Source organism: Brienomyrus brachyistius, chromosome 5 (genome assembly GCF_023856365.1).
Source record: "Brienomyrus brachyistius isolate T26 chromosome 5, BBRACH_0.4, whole genome shotgun sequence".
NCBI classification, from domain to species: Eukaryota; Metazoa; Chordata; class Actinopteri; order Osteoglossiformes; family Mormyridae; genus Brienomyrus; species Brienomyrus brachyistius.
Window position 1 is genome coordinate 25,720,521 of NC_064537.1, and position 11,077 is coordinate 25,731,597.

The 11,077-nt window shown below is 38.0% G+C and overlaps 1 protein-coding gene across 2 annotated transcripts; it reads right to left on the reverse strand.

The window, feature by feature from the left end:
- Window positions 1-4,546: 4,546 nt before the first annotated feature.
- Window positions 4,547-9,907, reverse strand: ears2 (glutamyl-tRNA synthetase 2, mitochondrial). Of its 2 annotated transcripts, none has more exons than XM_049014373.1 (9): window positions 9,485-9,907; window positions 8,902-9,057; window positions 8,197-8,386; window positions 7,586-8,058; window positions 6,979-7,087; window positions 6,439-6,592; window positions 5,544-5,674; window positions 4,896-5,031; window positions 4,547-4,694 (listed from the first exon to the last, which is right to left on the reverse strand). In XM_049014373.1, exons 1-9 carry the CDS (start codon window positions 9,696-9,698, stop codon window positions 4,611-4,613), a joined length of 1,647 nt encoding a protein of 548 aa, XP_048870330.1. In that variant the 5' UTR covers window positions 9,699-9,907; the 3' UTR covers window positions 4,547-4,610. The 2 variants fall into 2 exon arrangements, with proteins under 2 accessions (XP_048870330.1, XP_048870331.1); XM_049014374.1 differs by having other exon boundaries at window positions 7,964-8,058; window positions 9,485-9,906.
- Between the last annotated feature and the right edge of the window lie 1,170 nt (window positions 9,908-11,077).

The following is an 11,077-nucleotide window of genomic DNA, read 5'->3' on the forward strand; positions in this document are numbered from 1 at the left end:
GACCCAACAGTCTGTAACAGTGAACCCCATACCCCATACTCCTGAAGCACCCCCCCCCCCCACAGGAACCCCCAAGAGACACGGTCATATACTTTTTCCAAGTCCACAAAACACATGTAGACTGGTTGGGCAAACTCCCATGAACCCTCCAGTATTCTTCTGAGGGCAAAGAGCTGGTCCGTCATTCCATGACTAAGATTGTAATCCGCCTTGTTCCTCCTGGATCCGAGGTTTGACCAACAGATGGACCCTCCTTGCCAATACCCCAGGATCGGAACTTCCAATGAAGGCTAAGGAGTGTGATACCCTTGAAATTGGAACACATCCTCCGGCCCTCTTTCTTAAAGATTGGGACCATCAATCCATTCTGCTAATCCAAGGGAACTGTCCCCAATCTCCATGCAACGTCAAAGAGATGTATCAGCGAAGACAGCCCAACAACACCAAGAGCTTTCAGAAACTCAGGGGGAATCTCATCCATCCACAGAGCCTTACCACCAAAAAATGTTTTGACTACTTCAGTAACCTCAGTGATGGGTGAGTCCATCCAGCCATCCATCCATTTTCCAAGCTGCTTATCCTACTGGGTCTGGAGCGTATCCCGGAAATGATGGGCACGAGGCAGGGAACAACCCAGGATGGAGGGCCGGCCTGGGTGAGTCCTCCTCTGAGTATTCCAACTCTACTTCTTCCAAAGGAAGGTGTGACAGTACGATTCAGGAGGTCCTTGAAATATTCCTTCTACTACCTGACTATATCACTATTTGAGGTCCTCAGAGCTCCATCCCTGCTGGAAACAGCATGGGTAAAGGTGTACTTCCTCCTCCTGAGTCACCTGATGGCTGCCAGGATCTTTTCAAGGACTCAAAAAAGACATTATCCATGGCCTCTCCAAACTCGTCTTACACTTGAGTTTTTTCTTCCACAACAGCCAAAGTTGCATTCTGTTTGGCCTGCCAGTGCCTGCTAGCTGCTTCAGGAGTCCCACAAGCTAACCAAGCTCAGAAGGCCTCCTTCTTCAGTCTTCAGCTTTCTTTAGCTCCCTTTATTATTGGTGTCCATTACTGGGTATAGGGATTGCCACCACGACAAGCACAAATAACCTCATGGCTACAGCTCCGCACAGATGCCTCAGTAATGATGGCCCAGAACATCATGCCCACTCTGGCTGGCAAGAAGATCTGCTGGAGATGTGTGGTAAAGATCTCCCAGATGGGGCCTATACTATATCAGATGCTCCAAGCACACTCACTATGTATCAGGTCCATCTGGAATCATGTACTTGCTTCAGGCTTTGTCTGGCAGGGCCCCATGGGTACAGACCCAGATTCCAGGTACTCGCCAACGAGCCCCCCCATGCCTAACTCTAGGGCAGCCCCCAGGTCTCTCCAATCTGGGCAGGATAACACTGTCCTTGCTGTAATTTTCCATAGGGGTCTTTGTAATATCGTTTATATAACAATAAATAAAATAAATTAAAAATGGGTTCAACTCATTATCAAAATTTTTCCATAAGTGCATTAACATAACAGTACCAGTCAGAATGTGCATGCACTGGCACAAAACAAAGGCAAAAGAAATAACATGAACTATTTCAGATTTATGTTTACCGACTCCTTTTCAATTACACATCACTGTAACAAAATTACAATTTAAGAGTCAAAACTTTGAGTAAACTTGCAAGATTCTTTTTTATAATTGTTTCTTAGACCGTGTCATTGTTTGTATACATCAAATGCTGTCATGGGAAGTAACTTTACCCAGGAAGGAAGTGAAAAACCTGAAAATGTGAAAAAGATTAATTGGCTATAATCTTGATCAAATGAAATGCCTGTAATAGCCGTATTGGCATGATATCGGCATGCATTTAATAAAGAACGACAACTGCAGATGATGACATTGTCTCCGCCATGCTTGACTATGCGAACCACACATGGCAGATTCTTGGGTTCACTTTTCTGACAAAAAAAACACATTGACCTCTGGTTTTCCAAAACACAGAATGCTTACTTAATTCATGTAATTACCTCTTTCACCAATACATGTGAAGGTTTCTTACTGCATGTCAACGGGCTTCAGTGGATGTATTTGTTTTATACCAGCAAGTGTGTTCTCTCACCAGACTGTATTCTTCTCAAGTTTCATTAGTTTTGACAAATAACAGTCAGATTTTTTTATCTGCTGCATTGCTCACTATAATTTGGGTAATGGCACTTTTAGGGAAGAATAAAACTAAAAAATCGAATGGTGTGATACTGTGTACAACAATGCTCTACAAATTTCAAGTCAATTAAGAGCCCTTTTAAACTACAAATAACAGCGATGCCTTCAGTATTGCCTTTGCTATTACAGATTGTTAACTTCTAGCCCCATTTGCTGCGGAGGTGCATAAAATTATCCAGACCTTTATTTTTTTCCTTTGCTAATATTTTTTCAACAAGATTATTTTGATTGGTTGTAATATTTTTCAGATGTTGAACGAATATATCTTCAAGAAATACAGCTGATTCTTTGAGCAGCCTCAAAACTTGTCAGTACAACAAAAACAAGAAAATGATCTGATGTTCTGTAATATCTTTATAACTTTCACACTGTAACCTGTAGGTTCTCTACGAAATACCCAGATTTTAAAGCCTTTGTGTTTAATATACATTGAATTACTTGGGATTTTTTTCCCCAACACTAATAAAATAAAATTCATGGTGGTGCTCATATGAGGACATAATAGGTTTCTGAGAACCTCACAGCCATTTATTTGACAATTACATTTGTCAAGAAAAATATGACATCTCCACTTCTTCATCACAGCATATATTTAACTGAATGAATTTGCACCCAGGAAGTCTAAAATTGTCAATGACCATAAAAGAGCAGAAGGTCCAAATATTGGCGTCTTCTTGTAATGAAGCAGATGTGAAATAAAATATTGAAAAATAACAGAAGCATGGAAAATAAGCCTCTGCCTTTTGCAATAAACATTAAAAATAAAATCTTGATGAAAAACATCAGTCATAAAAACAGCTTTATAACTGTGTGAATAAGGTGTAAAAAAATTATTAAAATCCTGAACTGGTGAAATTTCAAATTGCTAAACCAATTAGAATTTTGTTCTATGATATAAAGAACTGATTCATTGATGCAAAATATATCGATGCTGTTGATGCCATAACATGAAAGCTATTTTATTGGTTGCTAAAGAAACAAAATGTGTATTTGACTATGTCAATGGTAAGATTCACTTCATAGCACATCCTTTTAATATATCAATGATACTTTACACATATAATGCATTGATCTCATGCTGAAACTTACTGGCATTATTTCACAACAGTACAAATATAAGGAAGGCTGGTCTTCAGAAAGGAATGAGTAAATAAGTGTTGTAACTTGTTCTTTAAGATTTCTTGTAGGACTGGATGTGCAATGAACAATCTGGGTTTAATAACTCTTTATGATCTGCTTTGACAGCTGGTTCATTCATTGTCATGCCCGGCTCGTCCGCTCCTCGTGTGTGCCACGCCCCCTGATTACCCACGTGTGTTTCCCGAATTGTACCCAGCTGTTTCCGTTTGCTGTCATTCAGTCTGGTGTATTTAAGTCCTGGTCTCCCCTGTTTGCTTTGTCTGTCATTGATGTTAGTTGGCGTTACATGTCTCCTGCTCCCAGTTTGTATATTAAACCCTTGTTAATCCCCGACTTCCGCCTGCCTGCATCCTTCTTGCCCGTTCGCCTCACACGATCGCCGCTCTGCCCGCGATCGCTAGCGTTCCCGTGACAATTCATAACCTTGTAACCATTAAAAACATGTGTCAAATAAATCAAACGCAGTAATGCACTCTAAGGACATCACATAACACTGTTGATCAGCTGACACGGAGCCAAAATGATGCCAAATTCTATTGGCAAGTATGTAGACATATATGTCCATTATTCATGCAAAATACATACAATGTCCTCCATTCCTGTAAAATACATAATTATGTACAATGCATATTAAATGAATGTCTTGTATAAGTATTTATGAATAATTCTTTCAAATGATCTCAACTAAAACATGGACAAGTTGGTGTGTTCACTTTGTGTTCTAAGAACATGACATGAATTTTCTTATGTCTAATTAAACCAAATGAGTGTGGCATGATCAATCATGTCTCATTAGAATCATAAAAAAAATTATTAACAAACAACAAACAATAAACATGTACTTCCAATTAGAACCATATGTTATCACGTATGGTAAAGTGTGAAGTTCATGTAAAAGTTTAAAATTTTTCCTATAGGCTTTTCCCCTGAGTGCTTTACATGTTTTTGGTATAAATGTGGCCAGCAACGAGAAAAAAAGTAGTCTAGTGAACATGTAAAAACACAATGCATTGTGATACATAACTGAAATAAGAAAAATGCTTGACCTTACATGAACCATGTGGTTGTATGGTATGTCTGCCTTAAGGTTTTGGCCTAACATTACCTCATCTTGCAGTTCAGTAGTAGTATACTCCTTTCCTTGAATGGATTTAGAAAAGCAGATAAATACTAACACAGACACTTTCAGTTAACAATGTGCAAAACATTTAATACAGAAGTGTAAAACTGTAGTAATCAGTTGTTAATCAGCGTTCCATTGCTCTCTGTAAGCGATACTGTATTTCAGTAGGTCCCAAAGATACCATCATCTCAGCAACACTTGGCCCTTGCTGCAATGGGAAGACGGTTCCAATTAATCCCAAAAGACCGTAAGCCAGGTTTATATCTGATTCAAAAAACTTTAAGACATGCAGCGCACTATATTATGGCATATTTTCACAAGTTATTAAAAAAAGGTTGATGTGCTTAATGATTTTATGTTTCCTTAACTAACCTAACAGGGTATTGGAAAAAAAGCAAAGGTGAACTACCTGTAATCCACTTAGTGCCAGACGCAACACCTTCATCACTGATCTATACTGGCACTTTTCTATTTTTTCTGCTAGTCCTTTCAACTCCAGGTTGAGATGTTCCGTTGTTTGTTCGCTGGCATGTCTCAGAATCATCCTAAAAAGAAAAGGAATTATTATATAAATACAGAAATAAACATAAATGCTTGCGTGTAAAATGAGTATCATTCTTCGTATGACAGTGACACAGTAGCATAAGTAATTTCCTGGCATTTAGCATCTTATATATCTTGATATACGTGTTTGGTGAGGTTGTATTTTAGTTTTGGTATGCTACCGAAGTGCAGATCTACACTGTGTCCAGAGCAAAGAATATTTATTGCCAATACTCCCCCAACCCATGCTATTTTTATGAAACGGGTAATTCTTTAGAAAACAAACTGATGTAGGTACATATGTTCACGCTGCCATAAAATCGTTAAAAACCCGCACATAAGCTAATGACTCCTGATATTTATTCAAGATGCAGACTCTAACGAAAAATATTTAAACATAATATGTCTATTATGTTATCCATCCATCCATCCATCCATCCATTTTCCAAACCGCTTGTCCCTTTCAGGATTGAAAACACACATTTTTTGTGTATTGTACACTGAAGAAACATACTCCATAGCCAGTGCCAGAATGTTTTGTGCTTCTGAAGAAACATTCTCCAGTTGCTCCAGCTGAACAGAAGGTCTTATCCACAGGTATGCGTAATCAGGTGCCAACAGATCATGCAGACAAGTTATGTGGCCCTTAAAGAAAACAAATTTATAGATGTTACACTGGGACACTTAGTGACATAGCATTTTTGCCCACAAAACTACTGGCTGTATGTTTTTTACCACATAACAATCATGCAACATTTACAATTGCATAGATCATACACTTCAGTCATTACAGGCACATGACTCACTGTTTGGAAGAGCAAGTTGTTTGCAAGAGTGTTTAATATTGAGGGGATATAGCTTTATAATAAATATATATATATTTATATATATATATATTTATATATATTTGTGTGTGTGTAGATAGATCAGATACTTTATTGATCCCCAGGTGTAAATTTTGGAGACTTTGTATATGTTTTCAAAAGTTTGACATTTAGCACATCATTACTTTGCAAAACATAGTCAGATCCTATGACTCAGGTAGTTGCTACTGTTTGCTCCCTTTATATTGTCTCCAAGAACTAAATTAAGTTAAACAACCAGACTGACCACATTCTGTTGATACTTTAGGCACGTGACAGGTGGGTTAAGCCCAATAATCTATTCGACAATCTGCTTTACTGAGTCTTAACCGGAAGAACCGATATTTGTAATGTTTTGGTTCAGCTTTGCTGCTGTTTGGGTCTCAAACGCTCAAACTAGCATTACGGTAAAATTTAAAAATGACACCACGGTTAACAATGTGGACTCCATCGCCATCTTGTGGATTCAGTGCTACTGCCCGAAAAAGCAGACCAACAACAGACTGAATGAGATAAAAACACTTATTCTTGAAGATGAGGAACAACCTTGCGAAGATGAAGGACACGCTTGATGTAGTCATTGTGAAGGACGTCCTCTTCCTGCATTTGTGTTCCATATGCTTGCCTGATGTGGCCCTGCAGGTCCTTCACAAGTGAATCACATTTTGCTGCATTATTTATTCTGCGCACCAGATGCATCCTGTATATAAAAACATACCAAAAAGCATTCAAGCGCATGACCAGTATAAGTAAAATTGTCAGGCATAAAATTTATGAATGCTGTTGAATTTATTACAGGAATTCTTGCAATATTTTGTTTTAGTCCCCTAAATGTATAAAGCTAAATTCATAATCGAGTAATCAAATATAGATAGAGGAATTGAAGCATCACCCTTTTTCTAAAAATACCACATCCTCGCCACTTCAGAATAAGTTGATTTGTTCCAAGACAAATTCAAGGTCAAACCAACACATTTCCTAAACAAATTAGTTTAGTGTAATTATTACCAATGAATAATTTAACATAGCTGGGCCTTTAAATGAATACACATTAACTATGCAATGAGTAAGTGAAAATCAGTTTACTTGTTAAAATCGGGAAGTTTCTCCAAATCCAGTGTAGCAGAGTGAGTCATTAGTCTTGAGGCATCAAAATCACTGACAAGATCAACGATTTCTCGACCGGGACGGTTTTCTGTGGTTTTTTCAACAAGGAAAGAAAATACACAATTTGTTAGTGATTTTTAAAATTTCCTTAATTATTAAATTTTTTTATTAAACAAATGATGTAACGATAGATGACACAGTACATTAAACTCATACCTGCTTATTAATGAGAAATTACTGCCACTACCATCTTTCCTTGTTTTCAAAGTTTATAAAATTTTAACTACAGATCTAATTGTACTATTAATCAAATGTACTACAAAACCAGAATGCCACTGCAGAATGGCTAAAAAGGTGGAAATCTATAGGGATAACATCAAATGATAAAAAGCATTTTGGTAACTGCATCTCTTCTAATAGACCAATAATCAGACGGCAACCGCCAAACAATTACCACTGCAAACAGTAAAACTGGCACCTATGTGAACACCAGTAAAGTTGAACCACTGACAAACTACACTAGTACTTCTACTACTACTATAGTGTAATGCAATGCCAAGAACAAACTAAACAGAAAGAGACTTACTTGTGAATCCTGACCCACAATTTGTAATAAGATCAAGCAGAGCTTCAGGAAGACACCCGTTTTTTGCAAAGTGTTCAATAAAAATGTCACCCTGTCGTTTGGACAATTTACTGCCATCTTTGTTCAGGAGGAGAGGCAGATGTGCAAAGGTGGGTGGCTTCCACCCAAAAGCTCTGTACATGAGTAAGTGTTTAGAGGTGGAGATGAGCCACTCCGAACCCCTCAACACGTGACTGATTTGCATGAAATGGTCATCAACAACATTAGCTAGGTGATAGGTGGGAAAGCCGTCCCCTTTGATGATAACAGGGTCCCCCTCAAGAGCAGCGACTTCATGCCTGTTCCAGCCAAAAACCATGTCTTCGAATGGCTCCACACCCTCTTCTAGACGGAATCGAATCACATGGGGTTGTCTCTGGCCCAATTTTTCAGCCACCTGGTCAAGATGTAGGGACCTGCATCTATTATCATACCTGAACAGAACAAATATACAATTCAAGGGCAATATTATTACCATAGCACCATAGTATTATTCCTCAGTACCATTGTGTGTACTGAGGAATAAGCAGAGATGTGACCCCAACCCTCCCCTCAAAAGTCCTGCCACACACCGAGGGTTCTGTCGACTCCGAAGTGCCTCTTTTTTCAGTAAATCCAGTCTCTGAGGGCTACAGAAGCAATAGTAGGCAGCACCACTCTGCACCAAGGTGTCAGCAGCCTGGCGGTACATATCCAGTCTTTTCGACTGTTGATAAGGACCAAAATCACCACCTTTCTTTGGGCTTTCATCTGGGGCAATTCCTGCCATAGGAAAAGAATTACTCTTTAACGACTAAACAAACATTTTTTATAACCACTTAGCGGGACAAAACTTGGATCCTATCCTAGAAACATGGCAGAAGACACGCAGGATGGGATACCAGCCCCTTGCAGGCATTAATACATGCAGCCATTAACCTACAACATTAGAAAGACTGAAATAAAAACTATACCTTTAAGGTGATGATACACAGGGCAACTTTTTAAGCAATCTTGCCAGGCAATTGCCAGCCAAGTGAGGCAAAGGGCAACTCATCTGGATCTGGATGATCACAAAACGTTCCCCACTGCAGATGAAGGAAGTTGTGGCCCAGCATCAACGGGAAAGTGCCCAAACAACATTGCTCAAAAAATTGCCCTGTGTATCATCACCCTTACTTTTAAATATATAAATCTTACACCTATTTTGAAAGGTAAGCAACACAAGGTTAATATATGGAATTTTTCTAGTATCATTCATGCTTAAACTGCTAGTTTTCTTAACCTGTGAAGCTCACCAGCCCACTCAAGCATATCTTCAATTCTGTCTGCTGCCCCTGATAGAAATCGGCTCTGATCTGTGTCCTCCATCCTCAGAATGAAGCTACCTCCATGTTTTTTTGCAAAAAGGAAGTTGTAGAGGGCCGTTCGCAGTCCTCCCAAGTGCAAAAATCCTAAAACATCACAGCAGGCATTAATTTTCCTAGTTGCACTGGTCCGTTGACTAACATGTCACATTTACAATATTACAATAATGATTATAGACGTTACTATGCATTTTCCCATATTCAACCTTGAATAATTTGACTAAGCAACAAAAACAAACAAATAAATAAAAAAGGTTACTAAAGAGCAAATGGTCCCTATGAACAATATCATGGTCACGACAGTGAATTTAGTAAACTCGCTCCAGGTCAATTGCCCGTTTCGACTCCACACAGGACGTGGATTGGCTACCAAGCACAATGACAACTAAAGGCGATTTCTTAATGTTAATTTAAAGAGTGTTCATTATATTACCACCAAATATTACTAAACAAACAAAAAAAATGAACGAAAACTAAAAAATTGTTTAAAGTTTTTACACAGTAGCGGCCTTACCTGTTGGACTTGGAGCAAATCTCACCCGTACCCCATAGCTCTGTGATGACAGAAACCTTCGATGCACCATACATAACCACATTTGTTTGCACTGAAAATTTTGACTGGGCAATGAAACTGCATGGGTCGCTCTATGGTCAACGGTTCGCCATAATATACGTAACAAGTACAGCTGCCGATTGCCTAAACTGTTATGGCATCCCATACAGGACATCGAAAAAAAATAACGCGGGCAAGCAGCTAGAGATAATGCAAATGTATTATTACTTTGACATGTTGTTACATATGTTCAAATTCGTTGTATTTATACTGCGCTATGTGTAATAAAAGTCATACCGGAGACAGTCAATACTGTGAGACATCCGGAAATGCGTGAAAGATTTACGCATGTGCATTCGCGGCTCCGCTACCCTTCTGATCCGCGGCCACCCAGCCACCACCAAAACCACCCATGAGGTTCAAAATAAACGTTTTCTATTGGATGGCTTGCGACAAGGAACTTCCGTTTTTTAGTTTTCAAAATTAAAGTCCGTGTCGCACAACCACCTGAAGTATAAATGACCAAGCATTTATACTTGTGTTTTCGCATACACGTTTTACGTCATCTTCTATTACCGAATTAAAGTTCCAACAATACAGTACGGAGAACGATAAAAATCCTCGAATGTCGTTCTCGTCCCACTCAAAATATCAATGTTGCATCGTATTTTAAATTATACAGTTGTACAGGCATAAGTCCATTATTACAATATAGAAGAAAAAATACCAATAACAAAATAACAAGACACTAGTGCTTTGCATCACCAGAAAAAGGAAAGAAAATTAATTTTAGCATTCATACTCATGATAAATACAGATACTTGATAATCTTACTCAAAAGAAGTGATGTCTTTACAGCATTATTATTGCATTTCAGTCTTAATAATATGGTAAGTCTTAATAATGAGTCACACGTTGATTTATGTATATGGAATTTATTTAGCTCCAATAATTAATGACATTTGTTAAAGAAGAGTCAGTATCTCAAGCTAGGAACAATATTGTTATATTAGTGAAATTCACAAATTTATGATATGTAGTAAGTATTAGCAGAGATATCTTTTTCCATAATTCCCTTGAATATACACAACTGCAAAATAAATTAAAAATTGTTTCTGGTTCCAGATTACAAAAAGAACACTTCACAGAGATATCACATTTAAATGAGTTAAGCAAGGTGTTGCAAGGGTAGTATTGATATAAGATTTAAAGATGGATTTCTTTAATTTTATTAGGTATCACAAATGTATTTAAGTTCAACCAGATTTTTCAACCGGTATCATCAGATATTTAAATTTCCATTTAAAAATTGCCTTGGGAGAAATACTACTGTCTCTCGTAAGACATTTTCTAATATGCAAGTTATTGCACGTGCTATCAAGAAGCTCTTGGTCTCCAATGGTGTGTTTTGGGACTTCTCTCGTCCAGCCACCAACTCAGAAATATTTTTTAAAGAGATGAAGAAAATTGTGAAAAATAGATTTGATCACTTTTATATAATCATCCCATAAAATATTAGCACCTAAAATATTTATCGATTCATTATAAGCGTAG

Coding starts and splice junctions, on each gene's coding strand:
- ears2 (XM_049014373.1), bottom strand. CDS start 9,698: ATGTCCTGTATGGGATGCCATAACAGTTTAGGCAATCGGCAGCTGTAC. Junction 5,675..6,438: donor GTGTCCTTCATCTTCGCAAG/GTTGTTCCTCAT, acceptor GTTTTCTTTAAG/GGCCACATAACTTGTCTGCA. Junction 4,695..4,895: donor TGGCACTAAGTGGATTACAG/GTAGTTCACCTT, acceptor TTCCCATTGCAG/CAAGGGCCAAGTGTTGCTGA.